We start from the raw sequence: 26,531 nt of genomic DNA, 5'->3' as shown, positions 1-26,531 counted from the left end.
CCCAAAATGAATAGGGTATGATAGAAAAGCTCGGAATGGGAATGATAGATACCTAGACGCTTCAAACAGCATGGAGTATCGCATCTGAGCATCTCTTGCTCAAAATGTATTTATACAAGGTTAATGAAATTTTACAACATACACTCTGTCACTTGCATAGAATATTAAGAATAAGATTAACTGTTCTCACACAGAGTAGACCGAGTGGTGCAATATCAAAATTCATTTTGAAAGCCTCTGATATCAAACAACAAGAAGCAGCTTATTTAGGATTTTCTACAGTATCCTATTCCTAGTAAGAATTAATGATGCCATAACAGAAGTCATTCATTATGCTATCATTACAGATCTATTAGTGCTTTAATTATGAACCACTGTCTAGAAATAAAACATTTGTTTGAAAAAAATGTCCTTTTATATTTCTTGGAGGATTCTTTTTAAGGATCTCTACCCCAGTATACTACAAATGCCATTTTTGACTGCTTACAAGATACCTTCTACATCTAGCTTGTTTTCCCCTTTCTCCCATTTTCATTAACCCCCCATGGGATACAGGTTCACTATCTTGGCAATTAAAATTTTCCATCACTTTTTTCCTCCAATATCCAAGCCTGCCAATTTTCCTTTTACAACAGTACTGCCAAAATCTGTCCTTTCTTCTCTCTACCCATAACCAACATTTTGTCCAAAGCTTGTTAGAATCAGATATGTAACTATTCAAATGTCCTTTGTCATGTCCATTAGGGGGAAGAGGTGATCATCACATGACTTCAATCAACTCAGAAAGCACTTGGTAAGCTCACAGATCTTGCTTACCACTCCAATCAGGCTTCAGCCCTGCTCCAATCCCTTCCCATGCTTTACTTACTCATCCACATAAAGGCGGGTAGCTTTGTCCTTAAGAACGTATACATAAGGAGAAGCTCACTGCTAAAACTTATTTGCTGAGAGCATAAGCAAGTCAGTTCTGTCTAAAACACATCTTTCCCACATGTGTGTAACAGTATCGGTTTTATTTCAGGATGTTCAGTCTTCATATATATCTTCTGCATTTTGAAATTTTCAGTTAAGTAAATTTCATATAACCTATGGAAAGTTTACAAGATGCAGTGGCAAAAACATTTTTTCATCTACTTCAGGAGGTTTGCTGTAATGTCAACGCAAAGGGAGACTGAGGCCTTTCAAGAGTAATTTAGGGGTGATCTGCAGTGCAAATTCGCTTGAAATTTTCCCTACTTTTCTACAATTATTCCTTTTAACAAAATAAGCAACTAAAGAAATTACCTCCAAGTTGCACTATATAAGTTGCTTCTCAGATAAGAAATTATATTTTCTCCACTGCAGTATGCTATGTTAAACATAATGCTTAAAAGGCCAATGCATCCTGAATTGTACTTAATTTTGAAATAGTTGTACTGAAACTGTGGAACTAAGTGATGAGAAAGGTACCAATCAGTGTGATTAAGGGGGGCAGAACTGAGCCATTCAAGAGCATAGCTTCAATAACAAGATGTTGGGTTTACAATTATAGCTCCTGTTGTTCAATGCTCAGCTTCTGTTCTCTTCCAGAAGCTTAATTCATATTAAGATGACCTACATTTTTTCTACTAGACTTCTGAGTGTTAACCATCTGCATCAAAGTACTTTTATATAAATATTTCAAAGTTATCTTTGCAAAGAAGTTAACACAGCTCAAAAATATTTTAATACACTTGTAGGCAAAAAAACAGTATTGTGTCTGACAGCAGTTGAAAAGAAACTAAATATAGACACCATACACACAGGTGTGCAAGATATGGTATGTACAGAATTATTTCTCTTCCCACATATAGCAGTTCTTAAAATTATGCATCATTGAAAACAAATGTGCTAAACATGTAAAACGATAGAGAATGTTTCTAACCTGCTTGATCCTCTTTCAAGGTATTGGAGATGGTAGAGCCAGTTAGTGCAGCCAGTGTTGCTGATGGGGAGGCTCTGTATCTTGAAAGCCTACTCAGAAGCATTTCATTAATACTCTTTGCAGACTCTCCCTCTTTTCTCATTAGTATGATGCGTTCCTGTAGAGGATTTGCTATGCATACACCATTTTCTACCTATTCAAATGGAGAAAAAAGGTCTTTAGATATAAAAATGTCTAAGATAAAGGAGATAATAGATCACATCTGGGCGTGAACACTACGTGGGATGAGAACTTCTTGCAAAAATTATTTAAAAAGGTAATTGCTGTAAATATCTAGATAGATTTATTCTGATTATGATGTAAAACCAACATTCCTGAATGTAATACCTTCAGTCCTTGGGAACGCAGAACTGTTAGTCTGTTTTCCATAGCAATAATTAATTTCTATAAATATATCTATAACTATACAACCCCCTATTTTTAGGGTATATTATATGAGATTTTTTTTAATCATTAAGTTTGAGAAGAAAGGCCTCTCTGTCATGCACAACGTGAAAAATCTGAAGGGAAAGTGTCCCTTGATTAAGTAGTTTGGGATAATATGGAGAAGGCCTACAACTAGAAGGTTTTACTGCTGTACAGCAAAGAACTGGCAACACCAGCAAAATGATAAGCAGGGCTTTTGTTAGGAAAGATGCCATTTTGATAAATATTAACATTTTATACAGCGTTGAGACAGGAGTGTTACACTGTTAACATTTCCTTTGCATACAAAGAAGCTGTTGAAAGGAAAAGAATTCCAAACTCTAGAGATCTCCAAAAAGTGTAATTTTTCTGAAAAGCATTCAGATTTACTTAAAAGCCAGTGATTGAAAAGTTTGGTTGCAAAGTGAATTATGCAGCTTTGCATATACATGACTTCTGTGAAAATGATCTATTTATTTTATTTATTGTGTTACAATGGAATAAGGTCAATCTGGAATAAACAACTTTTGATGTATATCTCACATTTATACTCAGTTATTTATTTCGGCATGAAATGAACCAAGAACAATGATGCAAATATACTGCACATACTGTACAACTGTTATGCCAGCATGGCCTTTAGAGTGCAAAACTTATAGCTTGACTTTGTTTTGTTCAACAGTAGTTATTTGCTGATATTTTTATTATTTGTTAGGTTACAAATATTAGCACTTAAATCCATCATTTTTGTGTCTCCCAACTTCACTAAATGTTGGCATTTTAAAGTGCTACTCATGTTATCAAATTAAGACAGAGTAAGAAAGCAGTTGCAAAGTATATTTAAACTAAACTTACTATGAGTTCAAAAATGTCCATAAAGACAGAGTGTCCCTTTGGTGTTTTTTCATTGAGGCTCGCAGGAGACCAAATCCAGTAGAAATAGGTACCATCTGAAGAAAGATGCACGGTGGTCATAGTACTGCCAACTGGGAAGTGACTTACTGGCATTGGGATTATTTGACACACCTACAAGTACAGTAGGAAAGCAAGAAAAAAGAAGAGAGTCTTACCAGTTCACATTTCACAGTCTGTTCTCAAGTCTAGCAGTATATATCAAAAGGGTGTTTTGGTATTAGTAGCAAGGCTTGTTAGGCTTATTTGTGCACTTTTAATTATTGGTTAGTCTGAGGGGTAGCATATAATGTTTGCCTACTAGAAGTCTGTGCTAGCATGACATCTAAATATCCATCTACAATAAAGTCACTGGTTTCAAATTGCAGGAAACGTACACACATTTTTCTAATGGTATCGTACAAGTACTAACAGTTTTGTGCTTTCCCCTACTTTTCCAAAATGTTAACTTCTAGAATCAAAATGCTGAGTTTGAGGAAACTCACTGTATGCAGTTAGAAATAACGAAACAATTTATTCTTTTATTTTTTACTAGAATTTCTTTAATCCAGAACAGGAAAAAAAATCCTTTAACCATGTTGAGAGAGAGAGAGAGAGAAAGTGTGGCTGGTCTGCAAAACACAGATTCTGGAGAGTAGCGAAGATTTAAATTATTCTTACACTTGAGGAAAATGGAAGGGTCTGGGAGTTTTGCATCCTCTAGAACTATTTGATTTCCCACCAAAAATCCATTTTTCTTTGCCTGTGTTCTGCTACTACTAGTTTGTGGTCTGTATGTACAAGTACTGTGACACCATAGATGGCTTGTGAGCTGTCATATAACTCTTTTTTTTTTTTTTTTTTTTTTTTTTTTTTACCTGAAGGGTATGCTGATCAATGACCTGGAAAAGGGAATGAGGCTTATTATCAAAGGAGACAGGACGATGAAGAAGTTTGCCATTGCCAAAAGCAACCCAACCAGCCTCCAGCTCTTCATTACGACAGTATACAAAGCCTCTGGAAAAAAGGATGGTAGGATGTTAAAACCTTTAAATATGTTACATCTTTTCAGAACTGTCCTGAACTCCTCCTGACCCTAGCTACAGATTCATATATCTAAATATTTAGTGCTGTAATGCTGGTTTTATCTTTCAAAAATTATAAGTAATGAACTAGTTATTTGTATAGTAAATTCCATAACTAGAAACCAGTTTGCAGTTAAACTAACTACAGCTTTCAATATGTTAACAAAAGCATAATAAATCATTGCCTAACTTGGATGGTGCTTAACAGCAATAATTATCAGAGGGGAAAACCAGTAACAAAATCTGATTCCCTGAAAAAATGGTTTAATAATAGTAATAAAAAAATTAAGATATTTAGCACATCTCATTTCCTTTGAAAGGGTTTATCTTGACAAGATAAAAAATGAGCAGAGGAAGAAATATAACTATGTGAACATTCAGCTCTGCTGTGGCTTACCGTAAAGTACCATGTAATCCAGATCCTAATTTGCTTATTCCTCTGCCCACTGAATTAGTTGTATAAAGATAGAGTCCATCTGCTGCAAGACAGCGCCCTAAATCTGCATCTGAAATGGGAAGGAAATGATCAGAGACCTTTAACAGGCAACACAACCATGACGATCATGTCTGTTACACTCAGAACAATGACTGAAAACCTATGGGAGACTCTCCTCTACACTGATCAGAATTAGTATTGTAGTTTTTATACATAGTTATTCACTGTGTATTCCTTCTCACTCTATATGAAAAAAACAGGCATCTAGGACATGTATTTCACTAGTTTCCTATTTCTAGGTTACCTTTTCACCCCAAAGTTGCAGCCTCAAATCCCAGATGGCTCTTGGTTCAGAGCTGAGGCCACAGTTACTGTATACACAGATAAACAGCTCATAGACTTTACTGGCTGCAGACTTTTAAATCAACAAATATAGTGCAAGCTGGATGGCTGCAGTTAACTGTGCTTGGGAAGCAGGACCTGTTCAACTGGACTAACTGTAGATGGAAAATGCTTCATCTTCATTAACAACATCTAAAATTATTTCTTACAATACATTTTTAGCATTTTCTATTAAAGGGCAGAAAGGAGTGGAGGACCATTTTCTTTTATTTTCTTGACAAGAACGCAATTCTTCTTTCCAGAGCAGTGGTTCTCAACCTTTTTAGACTCAAGGCACCACTCAGAAAATGCCAGCTCTCATTTTTCACTCATTTTTTTACTACAAAATAATAATATACTATTTCTTTTGTTGCAAAGAACTCAGAAAGACCACAACAGCTCAAAATCTTTTTAATGATATCAATTCCTATTTGAAATCTCTGGGTTTATGTTGTGAATGATGTTTGTACACCCAAGACTGCTAACACTGTGTGGCACCTCATGGCCCTCTTGAAAGCATCTCAAGGCACCCCAGGATGCTGCAGCACCTTGGTTAAGAATCACTGTTCTAGGGTGTCACAAGAGGCTATTGGTGTTCACATATCAGTACCAAATGGGAAGAACATACCTAAGATGTATTAACATGCAAACTTTTCTGCTCAAGACCACCCCTGCTGCTTAAAACACTGTTTGGAGCCTTGTGAAAAAGTGTACAGTACCCCTGTACAGTTGTAACATCATTACTGATGCAACTCACTTTTTCTCTTTATAAGTAACCATTTGTTCCTCTGATGTTTGTTAAACTGAGAAAGATTTTTGATCAAGGAGGACCTCATCTCTAACATGCTTTTTTTAATTGTCAGTTACAAAAATACGAAATTCTAAGTAAAGGGGGATGAAATGCAGAAAAATCTGATTCACTGTTGACTACTAAGGCTAGGGACCTACCAAATTCACAATTTGTGATTTTTGTGGAAACCATGGATTTGGAAGGTCCCCTGTGAAAAAGTTGGCAGTGAGCGAGAAGGAACAAAAAAAGAGAAAGTACGCTGCAAAAACAAAAGGGCAGAAGGTCCTCCGTCCTCAAGCAAGAGGGAGGAAGTTTGGGGAGCGGGAGGGAAGGAAAAGAAATTTCTGCAGCAGAGTGCAGCTGATTGGCTGAGGGGCACCAGAAGTCCCACCCCTCCCTGAAGACTGACAAAGGGTCATTGGCCAGAGACATGGCAGAGGGGGAAACACGGACAGACAACACATGACCCTGCAACACTCCACTGAAAATAGAGACCACCTCCACTTTCAGACCACCAGCTTTTTTGTAAATGTCATGTATTAGGTAGGTTTCTAACTATGGCACACACTATATAAAAACAGGGATATGAAAAAAAACCCAGTCTATTTAATGTATTTGTGTGCTCCGCATTATAGATTCAGAAACAGAGAATCTAAGCTTTCTTTAAAAAATAAAACATTCTGGCCCTCGTGGCTGCCAATTTAACTGTCTACACATGAACAGAGTGCAAAACCAATACTGTCATCTTCCTGAGTTTGTATTATATGCCAATGCAGCAAAATAACAGTGTGGGTAGCCTTGTAAAATTAGATCCCTGACCATAAAAGTAAATTTGGAATGTGCAAGATGGAAAAATGACAGCCAAGCTAGCCATTTTACTGTGCAAAGGTGGAGCTTTACAGATAAAACAGCTGTCTGCCCATTTCTGTAGGGCCCATTTACGCTCGCTTCTGAAAATGTGACCTGTGCGTTCCATCTGACTGCAGAGTGCTCCAGTTTTCTGTCATTTGATATATACTGTGACTGCTTTTATGCTATTTACTAGAAGCAGAAAGCACTTTCAGGTTCTAAAGATTTAAAAGCACCGTATCATTCCAAAACATATCTTTCATTCCCTCCATGGATCCTGTCCTAGTTGTAAACTAGCTCACCTTTGTTTTCAGTGCCAGAACCACTGTTGGCATCAGGTGCAGGTAACATATCTTCAAACCCCCAAGATACTATGTGTTTTCCTCCCAACAGACAAGAAGGAGATCCAGGTCCCCCTTCTAAAAGCAGCAACCTTTAAACAACAGAGGATAGATATAATGTAAGTTATGTAAAGAAAAATGTCAGGAAAACTATGAAAACAACAATTAACCAGCTCAAAAGCTAAAGATAAAAACATTTTAAAAAGTGAAAATTTTCACGTCAGAGTTCATATTAAGTCATTCTAAGGAAATTTCAGTGGTTTAATTAAAAACATATATTAATGGACTTATCAAGAATTGGCCATTTAGTACTGTCTTTATGTAAATTGACTGGATTTTGATCTTTCCTAGAGCTTTCAATTTTCATTGAGTTAAGCTGTTTAGTCCCATTTCAGGACGGACATTTTATCTTCATGAACATCTGCACATTTTCAGAGTTGATACAAAACACTAAATTACTACCTACCTGTATAATACATCAGCCACAGGCAGGGATCCCAGATCAGTCTGTTTCTGCAACAAATGTACTGTATGAACAAAGGTTTTCAGCGATCCCCTAGGAGAAAAATAAAACTAGGGATTAGTTTGTTGAAAAGAGAATGAATATGCACACAAGGCAGCTCTCAAAAGAAAAAAACAGGCAATTAGAGTATAATGTCCATCAGTGCAAAATCTCAGTGATGGTTCTCTTTCTCACACAGAGAAAGCTTCTCAGTTTGCATCCTTCACCTGGATGATCTCTATCTCATGTCAGAGGTGGCAACCATCAAGGATGGGAATGTTAGTTATCGGCCAGCCATAACCTCAAAGCAGCTCCATGAACAATACGCAAGGAAAGACTTCAAATGGGGAAACTTCAAATGCTTCTTCTACATCTTCTCCAATAAGACTGCCACATTTACATATTTGGTTAATCTGATGAGAGATGCTTACTTACACATTCAAGTACATCTAGTTCCCCCAGGAATAAAGTTAGATTATCATCAACTAACAATGGTAGGGCTAAACACGGCCAGTCAGCTATGAACCGACAGTATTTTATTATCTAGATCAGTTAGAATTGGCTGAAATTTTAAAAATCTATTTTTGAGGGCACGTTTATAATAACTTTTTAAATAGGAATTCCTATTTAAATATTAATGTGGCATTCCTTCAAATAGCCTGCTCTCTGTTAAAGAGAGCAGAATATTTGAAAGAATTAAGGCATGACATCCTCCTGAAAGGATTAAAAGTCACTTTACTGGAGAAACTTGTAAAAGTTTGTCTCTTGAAAACTTAGTCTCCACAACAGCTCTACTTCAAATTGTACTCTTTGTTGATTAGTAAATTGTAGAATATATGTATATGTATGTATGTATGTATGTATGTCAGTACAGTTGGATCTCCTAATGGTGAATACAGTTTTCTGGAATTAAAAAAAGGATTTTTTAATAGCTATTTTATAGGTTCTGATAAAATTATGAAATGAGTATTAAAGGATGGCTTTGTTTCAAAATTTTAAAACTCTTATTGAGCATGAAAGAGTTGACTGTGCCCTAGTTGTGACAATATTCAGATGCAAATGCACTGTTTCTGAAGAATTGCAATTAATTAAGTGAAGATTTCTTTTTCCCCCTAGATGATTTCTTTCGCTATGGGTGTCTTTGGGTTTTTCCCTCATAAATGGCCATTCTACTGTTTGTCTTTAATGCTTCCTCACAGGCTTTGGGAGATGTCCCTGGTGCCAGTTATTTCAAACTGATGTCTGCATTTTTCTCTTATAAAATGGGAAAAACTCCATCTAGGGACCTCTTGAGATGCTTAATTTTATTTCCCTCCGAAAACTTCAGTGGGTCATTCAAAAATTAGGTCTTATATTCTTAGGAAAATAAAGCCCCCAAGATTGGAAAAGGGAATCTCAATAAGAATCTCCTCTTAAAATAACTTTCATATGAGTGTGTTTAGTGCATGGAATTATTTTGAAATGTAAAGAAATCCCTGACTTTTGTAGGTAAATGAAAGAGATCTCAAAATACTATACTACACTGTAGATAAAGTAATACAAATCTGTTGAAAAAGATCTGTGTTTCAGTTTTGTCACTTAAAACTGTGTTTCCTTTACACATTGAACTGAATTAACAGTATTTCAAAGCTTTTTGAGAGCTGACATCTGGGACAGAAAGAAATAAACTGAACATGATAAATGAGGCTGTGTTATACCCCTCCTGCTTGGGTCAATAAATTCTTGCATTCCAAAGTCATGTTTAAAAAAATAAATATTCCTAGCTTATCAGTTTAATCTCATCTACCCAGGATAAACTTGACTGAATACCTTATATTTAAGGCAATTTCCAAAGTAGAAGAGTTTGCAAAATACATTAAAACTATATGAAGTTCATCACTGACTTCAGTGGTCATGCACATCAATAGGCCAAACTACTAGGGCCAAATCCAAACCGAATTGGACAACCCTTTAATTTCTCTGAATCGAATTGGAACCCTCCAAATCGATTCAGAGAGATTTGGACATAGATACAACTTTAAATGTTTTTTTCTACATACCTCTGGGTAGCAGGAGGCTCATAAATGCTGTGAGGCTGGGACGCATGGAGCATCCCACGGGAGTGCAGGGGTTCCCCAGCATTCTCGGCAGCAGACCTGGAAGTGGATCAGAAGCACTTCCAGTCTGCTTCTGGGTCCGCTGGGGAGCACGCCTGGGGACGCCGCCCACAACCCCTGGCTCAGCAACTGGTGCCTCCTGGGTCTGGAGTGGGGGAAGGGGGAAGAGGAGAGGAGCACCTGGGGTCCCCCCACAGCTGATCGTCAAGCCGGGGGTGCGTGCAGAGGGCACGCCCTGTGCGCTACCCAGCAGACCTGGAAGTGGACTGGAATACTTCCGGTCCACTTCCAGGTTCGCTGCCAAGCATGTGGAGGGCCCCTCCCACTCCTGTGGGACACTCCATCTGCCCCACCATCGCAGCTTTCACAAGCCGCACTGGTACCTTGAGGTATGAAGAAAAAAACATTTAAAGCTGTGTACTGTCCGAATCACTGATTCTCTGAATCAGCATCAAATTTTCAGATTAGGCCTAATCAAATCAGGGACAGTGATCCAAATCAACGAATCAAGTTGGCATGGCAGGGTGTTGGAGTTGATGATCTGCTCAGGTCCCTTCTGACCCTATCAACTATGAAACTATGAAATCACTGTCCCTAATTCAGGACAAATCCGAATCAAACAGGGCCCGCTTCGCACACCCCTACAAACTATAGCAGTCTTTTTTCAGATTCAGTGTTGAAGAAATCTAGTACAACAGTACCTGATAACATTCCTCTCTCCATGTGTTAGTTTCTATTCTGAGAAACAGTTTCCTTTGGGTTAAAACTCTACTTTACCACTTTATTCAGAGTTAAAATGGTAGACAAGTCTCAGCTAAAAAATAACTTTAAAAAAAGTTTAGGCCAAGATTTTCGGAATTCACTATTGATTTGAGGTGCCCACCTTGAGATGACTTAGTTTTCAGAAAGGGATGAGTGGGATTCCAATAAATAAATGACTGCATAAAAAATATAAATCACCAGTTACTTTAGAAAGTATCATTCAAGAATTCTTACCCCCCCCCAAAATATCAGAATATCTTTCCTACTCTGAGGCCCTCCCAAGGTCCAGTGGCAACTCACTGAGAAAGGCCCTACTGCAATTTAAGGCAGAGTATTGCTGAACAGACACAAAGGCAAGCTGCCCTCCACACATCCTTGAAGCTACAGGACCAGGGGGGTGGTAAAAGCATAAAGAAGAGAGAGAACTCTTTTACCATGGCCTCCCCTCCAAAGAAATAAAAAAGGTGAGGAGAATGTTTCAAAACCCGTTTCGATCATTCCTACAAAAGGACTCACTACAATGAAGGAAACCCACAAACATATTATTCAGTTATAACCTAAAACCTTCTATGTCTATGCTCAGTATCAATGCTTAATTCACTAAATTCATTTTTCACAAGTATTTTTACTATTAGGAAACTGAACGTTAATGTAAAATAAAATGCATTTCAGCAGTAGGTAATTTTTGGTGATTTCTTAGTTGTTCTAATAAAAGGTATCATCTCTGAACCAAGAGTTCTAGAGTTTACATTTCTTTCAGCAGTAGGAGCATATAACTTCTGGTACTGTTTAGCACAAACACATACTACCAACATCAACCATACTGAGCTCAATTAACATTTTTCTCACCTTGCACAAGCCAAGGCAACCAGGGCAGCAGCTGCATTTTCTTTTTGCTTATATGGAATCTGCTGGCCTGTCGCAGAAGTATCCTCCAGCCAGGAACAGAGCAGTGATTCTATTCCGTTAAGACAGTCAGCTGGTTCCTTAGTCAAACTCAAAGGCTGGCAGTCCCGAAGGCAATTCAATAGCACCTCAGCAGTTATGTTACAGAGAGAAGGGTCTGTTCTACTTTGAGACTGAATGAGAGGAAAGACCAGTAAGAGCCCCATTCGAGAAGTAAATGGTGCCTGCTCAGGTTGCTGTAACAAGCCCTGACGTTTAAGCAAAGCCAACGTTTCTTCATCCCCAGAGCTTTCCCGTTCATGTTGCTCCTCCAAGGCGAGCTGGCGCTGGGCATTCCAGAGTCCACGCAAAGCGTTTAAGCGGTATTCAAGAAGTCGGGCATATGCGTTGCTCTGGTTTCCACATACAGAACGTAAACGCTCAGCTAGTTCTGTTGGATTCTTGGTTTCAAATGTTAGTATCTAAAAAAAAGGAAGAAGTAGTTCACATTTACTAGTGTGACTCGAAAAGCAAAGTCAAACATACCCATGGAATACAACCTCTACATATTAAACTGAAACATAATGTGAGTCTGTTTTCAGTCCATGCCCCAGAAAATATGGAATTTTTCCATGAAGTACATTGTGTAATACTTCCTCCGATTTTAGACTGGTTAACATCACTTCTCTAAAGTTAACAAGCAGCTTTGTTTGCTTCCAGCTATTCCTCTTAACTTCATTCTGATACTCCTAATTTCTTCAGATTCAAATTATTTCAGATTATATCACCTCAAACAGCTGCTGCCACTTTCTTCTCAGATAGCATTTTTTGTAAGGAGAAATGTCTTGGCACTTCCGTGCAAAGAGGGAAGCAAAGCTATGACAGCAACAACAAAATCACAAACCCCGACAGAAAGACGAGTGTTTGAGAATTTTTCCAAGTGCTAAGAGAGAAAACCAAAATATACGAGACAACCGATAGGTCATCTTTCTCCCTGACACTACCACAGCTGAGATCAGCAGAATAACTGGACCTGAAGTTTCAACAGAATCAAAGAGGGCTGCTAACAGTGTGTTTTTTCTGCAAGAAGTCCTTGGAACTCACTCACTCCTCACCTTGGTCCATCAGAAAAGCTTTCTGGGTATGCTGCAAAAGCTTGTCACTTGGGCTAATCAGGAAGGAATGGAATAAGAGCCGAGGTGGTTACACTTGCCGCAGTCCTTTTATGTTTTAATTTTTGAGATAGCCATCCAGGGTATACGATAACATGGCTACAGCTAAATCTTATGAGTCTGCAGGTTAGGCAAATAAATTGTTTCAGGAAAAGTTATTTCCTGGCTTCATGAATGCGGTAAGCGGGATTTGTTACTACTAAACCAGAATGAATTAAAAAAACCTGAAAAATCTAACTGCATTTACACCATTATAGAGGCTAATATTCAGCCATTAAAATGCAAGTACATTTTATATATCAATTTCTCTAAGCAATTTAAGAATATTAGCTTCTAAACTGTATTATACAGAACAATATTTACTGTAAATACATTTTTCAAATGCTAAGCTTTGTGAATTCTATTGCCTCCTGGAGACAAAATTAATCGACCTGTTTTATAGAAGCAATCATAACCTAAAACTTCTATTCAGAGAAAGTCAAAGTAGACTGCATTTGCAAGAAATTACACTTTTAACTCACAAGGACGAATTTTCAAATGGAAAGGAACACATAGGAACAGCAAAGAGGAAGAACAATTCATGAAGATCAGTTTTAGAATATGCACATACTGCTGTCATCTCAGACCTCCTTTTAGAAAACAAAAAAAGAAATAAAACAAAAACCAGTAGGTCTTCCACAGAAAAGGCAGCTTCCTCAAGAGTTAAAACCTAAGGAGAAAAGCCTGCCTTTTAACGAAAGTTTACTATACTAATGTCAAAGGCATCACAAAGGGGAATCATTGTGTGGCTATTTGGGGTCCCCTTTAATACTGTTATAAGCACTAGAAAAATTGATTTCTTTAGATCACTTATGTTGTGTTTTTCAGCCTCTTTCTTTCTCAAAAAAATAATGGGGACTTCAAAGCATGTGCCAGATGAGGCTTAAACACTTAGTTGTGCCCAATGAAGCCAAAAGTCCCCATGTATCACTATATTAAATTCACAAATCTCTACAGCCTTGTATGTGCTACAAACAAAATCTATAACTATCTGCAAATACAGTTACTTGCTAAGGGGATCTGAAGCATGAAGTTCAAACATCATATCATCACTTTTATTCCAGTCAGGTTACAGAAGGGGTAGGGAAAATCTGGCTCACACGGGTTGCGAGCAGCTGCAGCAGGAAGCACTGGCCACAGGGCAGGTGAGGGGTCGCTTTTCCCCCCGCGCTTAGCACCAGCTCCTTTCCTGCTGGTGAGCACAGGGTTGGGGCTGCATGCTGCCCCCCGCCTGTACCGCATGGCTGGGAGCGAGCTTGTGCGGGAGCAGGTTCCGCATCTCTGTCCCAGGGCCAGCGTCAGCAGGGCCCGGAGCAGGACAGCATGGGTACAGGGTCCCGGCTGGCAGGGGCTCTATGGAGCCGGGTCAGCTCCCCCCTTGCCCTGCTTGTGCAGCCCGGCCGGCTCCACAGACCCCTGCCAGGCTGCGCCCTGCTCTGGGCTCCACCAGTGCTGGCCCTAGGACATTGGTCCCAAGACACTGGGACATTGGTCCCAAGATGGTAACCAGGGGACAGGGCACCTGTCAAGGGATGGGGCTACCCATGCGGCCCTCAACAGCTTGCCACAGCTTGGTAAGTGGCCCTCTGCCCAAAATAACTGCCCGCCCCTGGGTTACAGTCTCACCTAAACATAGCAATGGCTACAGTTACCCTGAAAACCTAATCAGTAGCTTCAAGCCTTAAACTTGCTGGGCTCTCCAAACATATATTATTTTAGAAGATGTTGTGCTTTCAGAATGGCATTTAATACTATGAATTAAAACAGCTATATTTAGGCTTCTTAGTTGCCAGTCTATTTTTTCCACTTTCTGATATTTCTTCCTTTCCTACAATTAGGTCCAGCAGTAACAATGTCAAGTTGACAGAGATTCAATATTTTCCATGTTTCAGGGATATCGGTTGTAGCCATGTTGGTCTAGGACACAGGCAGATAAGGTTCTTTGGGTAACTCCAATATCTTACTAGACCAACTAAAATAGTTGGAAAAATTCTTCTTTCATAGATTCATAGATATAGGGTCAGAAGGGACCTAAGTAGATCTTCAAGTCCGACCCCCTTCTTGCAAGCTTTTGGGTACAAACACCCTTCTTCAGGCAGAGGAAGCACCAAATCTTGTCACCAGAAGCAAACTTCCTATGGCTCAAGCACACCAAATGGATCTAAACCATGCCATGATAAGAAATGTAAAACCTGCCACCATATCTCTACCACCCTCACAATTACTATACCCCACAACAGAGCCATCAGCAGTCCTGGATCTTAAAGCTGTACCCCTAGAAATGTAGTACATCTCACCCAGTGCACTAAATGCCCTGATGGAAAATATGTAAGAGAAACCAAACAACAACTGCACACCAGAATGAATGCACACTGGAAATCTATCCAAGACAAGAATACGCAATTACCGGTGGGGGCACATTTCTCACAAGAGAACCACTCTGTCTCCAGTCTCAGTTCTAATCCTCAAAGGGAATTTACAAAACTCCTTTCGCAGACAAGCTTATGAACTTCACTTCACCAACCTACTGCATACAAAAAATCATGGACTAAATATAGACATTGGCTTTATGGCACATTTTCTATAACCTGCCTAACATCTGATTCCCCAGGTAACGTCTCTACTATTTACCAGCTACATCTTATCATCAGGTCTACATTTCCCTTTCCTACTTCCACACCTGTTTCTCACCCACTGTCTGCCTCAACTTGCATCATTTTCATTGACTGGCATTCTCGCATACTCGCCTCTGGCTTCTATTCTGTCCCATCCAGGAAGAGCACGAAACAACTGCAGACGCTTCCTTTGGCTAAAGAATGGTGTTTGTACTTGAAAGCTTGCAAAGAATTTTTCCAACCATTTTAGTTGGCGTATTAAAAGATATTGCATTTACCTAAAGAACCTTGTCTGTTAAGTTGACAGAGAAACATGCATAAATTCACCAAAAGAGCATATGGATAAGATCTACCCAAAAGGGACATTCTAAATGAGCAAATAATAGGTGAAAATACTTTAAAAGGTCACTTTTAAAATTTCAGAATGGTCCAAAGCACCAGTCAGTGAAGGAGATACAGAAACAACAAAAAATCAAAAACATCAGAGTACCTGTTAATATTCAAGGTACTTTGAGTAAATCTGATAACTATTATTAGACCCACCCATAATCATAAAAGATATCAGATTGACACAAAGAACCTTGTCTGCCTATGTCCTTAGACCAACATGGCTACAACCTACCCCCCTGTTAATATTCAATTAATATGTCACTAATATATATGAAATGAGAACAAAAGAGAGACAGAAAAGAAAAGGAGAGGGAAGAAACTGAATGGAAATTTCAAACCAAAGGTCAATTACTGTGCAAATTCAATACTTCATCTTAGTACACAACATTTTAATGGACCAAACTAGTAAATTATATAGTGATGAAAGTAGTATCACAGAGATTAGCTCTGAGTGTGGACCTTTACAAAGGGGTTCAATTACATAACTGAATGGTACCAAGACTACACTGTATGCCAAACCCCAGCTTCACGATGGAAAGTCTCTCTCATAGATCACCATACCTCCTGCTCCAATAATCCATGTAGGGACAGCTGCCAAAAGTGTTATATACCCCCAGCCATTACAAAGGGCTTTCTGGACTGCTGATGAATAGAAAGCTATCCAATTTTTCATTCTATTTCATCCCTAACCTGTGAAGAATATGCAAAAATTATGCTCCTAATCTAATCAGCTTCCTAATTGTGTCCGAACAGCTGGAAGACAATTAAACGATCTCTTGCAGAGAAGAGTGTTTTTTTCACCACTGATATCGTAATTCTTTTGTTGTTCTTATAAATAACTCTTTGATATAACATACATACATATGCACCACTGACATTATCTTATTTTTTTTAATAAAAAATAATTTTACATAAAGCAATTATCCAAGAAATCAAAACATGCTTTCGCTAGTTCAAATAATTAGAACACTGTTGTGGGTATTTTGTTACCAAATGTTTATACTGCAATTTTATAACCAGTATGATATTTGTAAATTTGATTCTAACTATCCAGCTTTACTGATTAAGAAAAACTCTACAATTTGTTGTGGATCAATTCTTTTTTCTATTTTATATCCTTTACATGGGTAATTTTTTTAGTATTCCATCTGCAAACAACAAATAGGATTATTCTGAAAGGATCTGGGAGATAATTAACCAAAATAGGCATCATATGGTGCACACATTTAAATGACTGTTATATGTATTGATTTAGCAGTGCCCAAAGCTTACTGTGCTTTCAAAAACCCATTACATTCTTCAGCATTAGCCATTTTCAATACCATCTTATAAGCACTAGGAAGTCCATTTATTAATAAAACAAGGTTGTTCCTCAGACACCAATTCCTAGAATAAGAAGGTCATAGCCTGAAATGTTTTTTTAAACAATCATTTTGTGTTTTTCTTTTCCAAGAAAAAGGTACAGAGTACCTTTCTGTAGTCCAGTCTCTTACTTATTAACTATAGTTGTTCTATAACTACATAAAATGCTACAAATAAAATTTCACACTCAAGTCAAATACATTCCCCTTTTCACTGCATGTGGTTAGGAAGGCTGGCAGACCTTAGTGATCTTGCATGCTAGTGGTTTTTTTCCTCCTCCTTTTAAGCAGGAAGGCTACGTAAGTAGTTATTATTTTATTCCAAAGGTCAATCACATCATCTCTGTGATAAAGTCAAGTCTCCTCTTCTCACAAGTGGGAATTCAAAGTCAGTGTGCAAGTTTGGAGTGCACTCACAATAAACCAGGTTTACCATTTGCTTTTAAAGCGTGATTACAGTACAAATGTCACTTTTACAGAGTCAAAGTAGTCCCAAGCAAAGCCAAATCTGCAAGACACCAATAGCATATTTCCTATCCCTCAGAAGAAAAGTATACAGATATTTGGCTTTGTGTGTGAACATGCCAATAGTAGTCTCAGAGGTTGCAAGTAAATTGATTATAGTGTATGCTGGTATGTGCTTCAGCTAATGAATCTACTGATTTATGCTGCATTTCTCATTTCAAATGGCAATAGGAACGTTCATTTGAACTGACCAACCTGACCATTCAAAGACTAAATCACTGGGAATAGGATAGGAAAAAGAGAAGGAAAAGGTGTTAGAAAAATTTTAACAGTAACCTGAATAATTAATTTTGGTATAACTACACAGTAGTTTAAAAGCAGAAGCAAGAACTGGGGCTTGAACTGAAGTAAATAGCAGAAGACACCTCAGCTATATTTAAGGTTCTGATAGAACCCCACATCCTTTGAGAACAACGTTAAAGGCAATTAAGATGCATCTACTTTTGAATACAGATCATGTGTTCAAAGGACTAATGACTTCAGAAGGCAAGCTTGCAAAGAAACACTTTTAATAACCTTCTCCCCCTCCCCACCCAACATGGCTTTTTGAAAGTAAGAAACACTAAAATGTCTGGTTTACTTGCAAACAGATTTTAAATTCAGAGTTCACTCCAGCTTTAAATAAATTAACTGCAATACCACAGTCCCAAGAATGGTACATTAGCAGATCCGAACTATTATTTGAATCCTGTCAACAGATTTATTTTCACTTTTACATTGGCTCAAAATGAAAAATAAACTATTCAAATGTGTAACCAAATGCAGCCCTTACAATGGGAAAGTCAGAAACTCACTAGATTCTCTGAGCAGATTATAACTATTTGAGTAACATACCATAAATGTAACCCAGAATTTCAAACAAACTTCCAGAGTATTACAGGCTACATTAAATTCAGCATATCAAAAAACAGAAGGGCTTTTGAGAAAGCACTGTTATGGGCTCTTCTCTTCTCTTCGGATTTAGAAGTTCATAACATTCTTGTGACAACTAAAGAAATTGCATACACAGAAAAGAAATGTTAGGCTTAATATTCAGGCAAAGGCCACAAATTCTAACAAGTTTTTAATTGTGGGTGCCTATGTTACCCACCTATCTGTCACTCCAAGAAGAGTGTGCTTTTATTTGTTACCTTCCCCCTTCTAGGAAAGCTAACAAAGGCTTACCCTTTTATAACCTGTCTAATTTCTGAAAGCACTGCATCCTAAGGTCTCTAGTGAAACAGTCTAATTTCAGTGGAGTATAAACATTTTCAAACTTGTATGGAATGGAAAGGAATATCTAAGACTGCATTTGGGATCGTGTTAGGTTTTATCAAAAGATTACCCTATGAAAGGAATAATGAGAAAGGAGCCTGTGAAAGGAATAATGAGACTATCTAACGATGTAATCATTGTGTAGGATGACTACCTTTAAAAGAGGCTCTATAGATAGAGTGACCTACATTCTACAATAACTGCACGTGTACAAAATTACTGATTTCAGCTGGACTGTGCAATAGACTTCAAACTTAAAAAAAGAAAACACTGCAATGACACAGCATAGTTAATAAAGTTATGGAAGTGTGGAGATCCCAAAATGTGTCTCCTGTACATTAATGCCACAAATGCACAACAAATACATACATAAGGCATACAATAAGCATTACATAAGAAGTTTTTAACAGCTATGACTGTAACCTTGTATTTCCTTAGGTTTAGTTAAGCCTGGTCTATACAGCTTTTTTTTTTTTAAACCAGTATAACCACTTCTGTTGAGGTTTCAATGTTTCTCCTTAAATTAGCAATACTAGTACAAACTTGTAGGATGCATTTATACCATTATATACATGTGCCTTGTACAGATATAGCTTCTTTCCAGTCTTATATATATATGGTCATAAACTGAATCAGTGTAACAGCATCCACTCATCACAGTGGTAGAGTTAAAGCAGTTTAACCTTAAACCATCTAAATTTGACCAAAAAGTTAAATTTTATGCATTAATATTGTCCTTGTTAATACAGTTTAAAATATTTCCAAAAGCACAGTCCCATGAAAGTCACAACCACTTGCTATATACTTGGTAGAAAATAAAATAAAGGAAACAGGGGAAAGAATAAGGGAGGGAACTGATTTTAAAAAGTTTTTGCTGTAATTCTTAGGTTATATTTATGGTGAACATCAATAGAAGTATGATTGTTCTTAGCAACTGAGAATCCTGTCCTTTGTTTCAAAACTGATAATGAGTAACAAGTCTACCTTCAGCCAGTAGGAGAATACAACCCCATGCAGGTCATGTCTACTTAAAGCTACTATTTAAAAAAAAAAAAAAACCCAAACAAAACACTCTCAGATTTAATAGCCTAAAGGTGTTATCTTTAACATATTTTAAGATCATCTTTTAGGATCAGTATTCCTTTCATTTTACTGTACCGGGCCAGTCAACTAACAATATTCTTACTGAATCTTATAATCACAGCTAGCAATATTTTAATTAGAAAAACAATTGTGTCAGAGCTCAAGTACCTCTAGACAGTTATTAAAACAGCATGTTATACAGTCTTTCTAATAATCATGCAGAATGCCTATTTTTAGCTTAATTAATGTAAAAAATGGGTGTTTTTACTTGCTATAATGCGATTTTTAGCTTTTTTGATATGGACTATTTGGCTCCGGTTAGTTCAACATTGGAAATCTGGCACTCATCTAGAAGCTGTCTTTCACTCAATTGTGACCGTTTATATTAGTCATACTTTAATTCCTATATTCGAAAAATCCTAAACTAAATATTCAGCTGGTGTGAGAGCTAGGCTGTTTTATATATACTCAAGATCTGGCCCCAAGTCTTCTGAACCAAAGTCCAAAGATCGACCAAGTGAAAATATAGTTTTCTTCTAACAAAGTAATAAAAGCTGATGATAGGAATTAATACCTGATGACAAAGTACTGGTATTAAACACAGGGCTGCCTCATATCACTGCTTATTTGATGGTCTCTGATCATGGATCTCAAAAGGTTGCTATATATGTCTGCACTTACGCATCCGATCCTTCTTTAAGGCACTTATGGTGTACATCTACTAAAGTGCATCAATTCATGAGGAAGGTTTCTAGGACAGTCCTCAGCTAACTTAAGAGCTCTCCCTTTAAAGCAATATATATCAAATGCATAAGGGTTTCTTTTTGCTAGTTTTCAGATTCCTAAGGTCCCAGACTTTCGCTGAATTCTTTACTTGGATGCTTAGAAAAGTGACAGTGGAACCATTAGCTTGTACATAGCCCCCTACCTTGAATGTATCATTCTCCTGGTCATTTATGGACTATTTATTCTCCAGTCAAACAGAAATGGAGGCACCTGCTTGGTCTTGCTCTTTTGCACCACTTGCACACAGACCTCAGACCAATTCATTAACTGAAAAAATGATACTCCTGGTATTTTGCAACACACACTTGACTACGAATGGACTGTATCTATGCCAAAGTTATAACTTGAGATTTGCTTCTTTTTTAAAAAAAAGGATTTTGCAAAAGAATTTACAGGTTTTATAACATAAGGACTTAATTACCTTCAAAATTTCCGTAACTGGTAGGATCAGTATTGGTAAACTTTAAATGGCATTACATTTGTTTAGGGACACTGTGGTCTACTAGAGAAATACACGTTTAGTTTAAAAATGCCATGTGCATAGTTGTGTGTAGCCTATAGGGAAAGATGTTTCCTCCATATACATAGCAGAATTTTAAAAACATCCTGACGAGTTATGTTGTTTGGTTTTTTTCTGGTTGCATTTTTTAGAGAAAAGTTCAAAGAGCATTCTCATTACATGGAATTTTTAATTCAGAAACATTTTCACTACAAAGAGATGTTTTATGAGGCTTTATACTCTAATTCAATAACTTAAATCAAACTAAAGAACACAGATTCAAGATGTTCAGGTGCACCGAAAGAAAACTTCCCGAGTTTTGCATTTTTCCCATCAACTGAAAACTTTAGACTAGGTTGCTAGAAAATGATTAAGCCTCTCTTCACAAATCAGTACCTCAATTAGGAGACCCAGTTAATAAGGAAAAAAACCCAAAGTATAGTGTGACCCAGGATACTACTGGGCCAAAACCTGGTGAACCAAGGCAGACTCAGTTTACTTGAATTAAACAGACATACAAAAGGCAGTTACTAGGAAAAGGTCCCGATGGTGTACGAATGGATATGCCTGCTTGCTTGCTATGGACAATCAAAAGGAGTCATGTGGCAATGCAGCTGTATCATCATGTATGTTCAGGAAAGAGGGAGAGAGAGGATGAGAGGGACGAGATGGGGTGTGCAGACAACCCCTCCGAACATAGCTTTCCATCCAGCGCCTACCTTACCCACAGAACCCAGGATAGCGATCCCTGCGGTTCAGGCCTCTCTCTACAAGGACACCCGAAGTCTAACACACAGGAAGTGTGAGGAGACCTCATCCCACCTGACATGCTTGGGACAGCAGTTTCCAAGAGTGTCTGCTCAGCACCTCTTGTAAGCACAAGTTATTAGCATTTAAGTTATTAGTGGAGAAGAGGCATTAAAGACTTGCTTAGTATGCTTATGAAGAGAGCTAGCAGAAGGTTTTATTTTCTCCACTGTAAACAATTGCAGCAGAACTACTGAAGTGAAAACATGAAGTTGAGCCACAGGCATAGTCTGCTGTTTAGGGAGGAGCTAGAAAAGAAATATGCACAGCATGGTCTACTGCTGCAAGAGGAACTCATTAAAATGATGTTCAGACAAAAGCTGAGCTTTAAGATCACGGGATGCATTACACATTGCCCAATTGCTGTTAAGTTTCAGAATCCCACTTAACGGAATACAACTGATGTTGTCCCCAGAAAAACTCAAAAGAATGGGGGTGAATAGGTGTGGGGTGGGGAGGAGGAGGGACACATGAAACAAATGAATGCTGGAGATGCTAAGAAACACCATACTACCACATTTTAGAACAGGTACGTACAAATTCTTAAATGCAACGTGCCAAAAAAAAGTTGTATACAGATCCAGCAGTTTGACCTCAAGGCTTCATTTCTTTAATCAAGATAAGCTTTTTAAACACTTAAGTTCTCCAAGTATGAATCACATTTGAAATAAAAATGGCTACGCTACAGCTATTCACAACTGAACATATCTCCTCACCTCTCTTATGGGATCACATCTCTCTTTGACAATTAAAACAACTGCTCATGTGGAAAAGGAATCCAGAATCTTTGAAATAGCAAGTGAAGAGGAACATCACGTTCCTACAGAATAGACAGAAAAATGGGAATGTTACACAAAGGTGTATTTGTATTAGAGCTGCACCTTGACTCTCAACTGAGACTGACACTTCACTACAGCAGATCCTGCACAAACAAAGCTCTCACCCTAAGGAAATGACAGCCATCACAAGAAGCAAAAGTGTATTTTTTTCCTACAGAGAGCAGGAAAAGAAACAGAGAGTACTGAAGTGTTTTAAATAAGGTCACAAAGCATGTCAGTAGCAAGGGGTAGGAACATCTGTCTCCTGATTCCCAGTCCAGTACCCTGCTCATTGAATTGTGTGGCTCGTGACAAAAGTTATATCTTGAGGAATGTTTTACTGACTGAGCCCAGAACTACTAGGCAACCCCGAGTAAGATCTAAACGTGGTTCTGGAGCTGTCTGCTTTGGCTCTTAGATCTGGTCCAGAAGTTTGACAGACTGGCCTAATCTAAATCATTTAAGTCTGACACCACATCAATCCGGGTCCATCTTAGACCAAGTTCGCTACTTTTAAACCTATGTGTGCTGACCTTTTGTTTGATTATAGCTGTAGACCAGTTTCCAATCATTTATCCCAGTATACGTGTAACATTTGTACCTGGCTTTAGTGCTTAATGAAGGAGGCACTGGGTGTTAAGCTCATGTACTGCAGGACAAGGGCACGCAAACGGGCAGTAACTGTGGAGCAGCTGATATACAGTAACTCGTTCATGGACCTTTGGCAAAAAGGTGATGGGATAAGTCAGCACACTAACAGATGTTTGGAGCCTCCCCACTGTCACATACGGCTCCTCCCCAACTGCACTGCCTTTTATTATATTGAGGGGTGCCTTTCGTTGGATACCTATATGTTTTGTTAAATAATGTGTACACTAAGACATCTATTTGGGGGACATGTTTGAAACCTAAGCTATAAGCAAGTAAAACAGCCACATAAAAAGACATTATTGAGTAGCAGCTTCAATCAACTACTGCCCTATTTAGTCTGGTATGACACTGATAATTTGAAATTTGACTGAAAACTAAACCAACTCTTCTGTGAACATCAGTTTCATACTCTCAAATACCAGCTGGAATGGTGTTTCAAGACATTTTTAGTGATGGCAGATACAAATGGATACTGGGGCTACTGGTCTCCTGACATTAAGAGAAACGATCAGATTTTTTATCTCAGCCTGGTACAAGAAGCTGATTAATGTCCTAAGCCAAATAACACCAAGCAGAAAGGAAGGATGTTATTTGAAAGGGTTTTACACAATGTTGAAGAAAGAGACAAAGACTGTGTGAAGATTAAGCTTTTAACAGCCATCTTCTCATTAAATTATTTATTAGTAAACTTGTGAAAAAAACTGTGTAATCTAAATTATAATCTCCAAAAGCTGTTTTTTCCCCTGCTCCTCCCACTTCAGATGGAACATTATAAATGACTTGAACTTACATATTAATGACTTGAATTAGAACACAGAATTGATATACACAAAGGGAAATATGATGTTACATCAAAACTATCACTTGTGTTTATGGCACTGGCAGTATGTATTTTTATAGTTCTCTATTACCAAAACAGCCACCAAAACATGCACAATGATGCATTACACAGAGGTTGATCTTGTGCTTTTCCCTTCGCCGACATTTGTTTTTAGGCATTGCAACGCTTCTGTAGTTTCCCCAAAACCTAGAGAATGCTGTACCTCCCAGTGTACAACAGAGATTATACTTCTGGGGCAATGAACTATAGCAAAGCAAGACCCCTGTAATTCTGCAGCCAGCAATACCCTGTGAGTGCAGATAACCATAGCTGGACTTTTTCCTGATGCAGTGCAAAAATACTACATTTTCCTAGTCTTCATAGATCCTGGCTTACTCAGTTCTCTCATTGATGGTAGTTGGCTTTATGTCTGTATCAAGAGAGTAAACCCATTTTAAGTGAACAAGAATCCCAGGTACCTTTAGAACATCAGCAGTTAGAATCCTCCAATTAACACCATTAAAATAAAGGAAGGGAAGGAATTGGAGCTCAATGGCCTTCTATTCAAAATGCCACAGAGGGTAATAACTGCTTTTCCTTGCCTTAAAAAACAGATTATAAAAAACGATAAAGACTATAAATAAAACAAAGCAACGGAGTTACTTTCTCTAGTGAGAGAAGGTACTAAATGTAATTTCTAGACATTTTTCACCATATTAAGTGTGATGCTCAAGTGTCACATGTAATAAGCATTAATAGACTCGATGAGTTCACATCACCTGTAGACATATTTCTGCAGACTGAAGAGAAAAAGCTTTTTATGTCTGTAACATACAAATCTAAGGATCTTCATATAGAAAATTCCTGCATCATGAATTAACACAAGCTTTCAAAGTGCTCTAATGATATGATATGCTACAACTGCTAACATAATAGCATGGCTTACAGAAAATAATACACATTTTCTCTTTAACATGTTAAACCCTACAACCATGTGACACCAGGGGACTGCACATGACTTCATCAGCCAAATGTCTATATAAAAAAAACATTTTAAAAGTGCCCATTCAGTATATGGCACTATTTGTTCCAGTAGAATGCTACACCTACACCTCAGCAAAGGAATAAGGACCAAAGTGCTACTAAAGATGTCCCTGTTGAAGAGAAAAGCAGATTCTGTACTACTTATGGACATTAAAGAGCTCATACTACTTCCCCCCCAACCCATAAAAGTACCATAGTTAGTTTATTTCAACTTATTTATGTTTTCAAATGTTATAATAGTATAATAGTAATTATTATTAATGTTTATTTAAATACTGCTTAAGTAATACACAGTATACATTATATAGTGTATAAAGCATATACTTGAAAGTATCTGAATATATAGAGTTATACTATATGTATTATATACTTTATATAGTATCAAGCATATTTATTTATGTATATATTACACACATGTAGACAGACAGACACTATTCGTGGTCCTTTATTCTTTAAAAAAAAAAAAAAAGGTCTAGTAGGAAAAAGCGAATGCTAAGTTCCAGACTGCTCTACAATAAAAATGCAAGACTTTCATAAACTTTTGCAAACTAAATACCGCCATGTCTGTAGATAGGAAATATCACCTGCTCCAAAACATTTTGGACACACACTCAACCTTCAGACCTCTGGTTTCCGTCAGCATGCTACAGTCCAGTACATTTGCCTATTGCCATTTCTGACAACACAGGCTAGAAACCACAGTAAAGCAGCAAGCCATAATTCTAAACTCCGTGTAGAATACACTTAATACATTTATTCTGAGCATATGCCCAGCTCAGATAGTGGAAACTTGTAATGTATATACTCATAAAAGAGAAACAGCAATTTAATAAAAAAGTAAGTCTGGGAAATTAGGTGTGCAATTTCAATAATGACAGTGGAATACCTGAGGTCCTCAGTAAAACATATGTTGTACTGTAATCCAGATAGGCAGTCTAAATACTCGCACTAGTTAATGGTTGGAATACTTCTTACAGAACTAGTAAAATCTTTTCATATAAGCATAAATGACTCAATCTTTACACTATTGTAATAAATTCCAGTCTTGAAAGGCTAATTCTTTTCTTTCTTTTTTTTGTTAACTAATATATAGGTCTTTGGGAAAAAACTGACAATGTAGTTCACGATGACTTACAGCAGGAGATTCTGCTGGAAGCTAAAAGTGTCTGTGACACCATGAAGAATTTAGATCCCAGACTTTGGCAAAATCCATTGCCCAGCACTAAATCAGGAATCATATTCTGCCCGTATGTGGAAATTGGTCACTCAATGCACTACTAG

General features: G+C 37.7%; 1 protein-coding gene across 5 annotated transcripts in view; it reads right to left on the bottom strand.

Moving 5' to 3' along the window:
* HECTD4 (HECT domain E3 ubiquitin protein ligase 4) overlaps positions 1–26,531 on the bottom strand; it is a 109,000-nt gene that overhangs the window by 70,954 nt on the left and 11,515 nt on the right. For all 5 annotated transcript variants that reach the window (XM_090063984.1, XM_090063985.1, XM_090063988.1 and 2 more), the window contains exons 2-8: positions 11,351–11,868; positions 7,608–7,697; positions 7,103–7,233; positions 4,742–4,850; positions 4,138–4,276; positions 3,224–3,394; positions 1,904–2,096 (exon numbers count right to left, since the gene is read on the bottom strand). In XM_090063984.1, the coding sequence (XP_089920110.1) occupies positions 1,904–2,096; positions 3,224–3,394; positions 4,138–4,276; positions 4,742–4,850; positions 7,103–7,233; positions 7,608–7,697; positions 11,351–11,868 (1,351 nt within the window). The remainder of the gene's footprint in view (positions 1–1,903; positions 2,097–3,223; positions 3,395–4,137; positions 4,277–4,741; positions 4,851–7,102; positions 7,234–7,607; positions 7,698–11,350; positions 11,869–26,531) is intronic.

This window comes from Crocodylus siamensis, chromosome 9 (assembly GCF_052110815.1).
Source record: "Crocodylus siamensis isolate JL-2025a chromosome 9, ASM5211081v1, whole genome shotgun sequence".
Taxonomy (NCBI): domain Eukaryota; kingdom Metazoa; phylum Chordata; order Crocodylia; family Crocodylidae; genus Crocodylus; species Crocodylus siamensis.
Note: the sequence above shows the minus strand (reverse complement) of the source record. Positions and strands in the feature narration are given on the sequence as shown.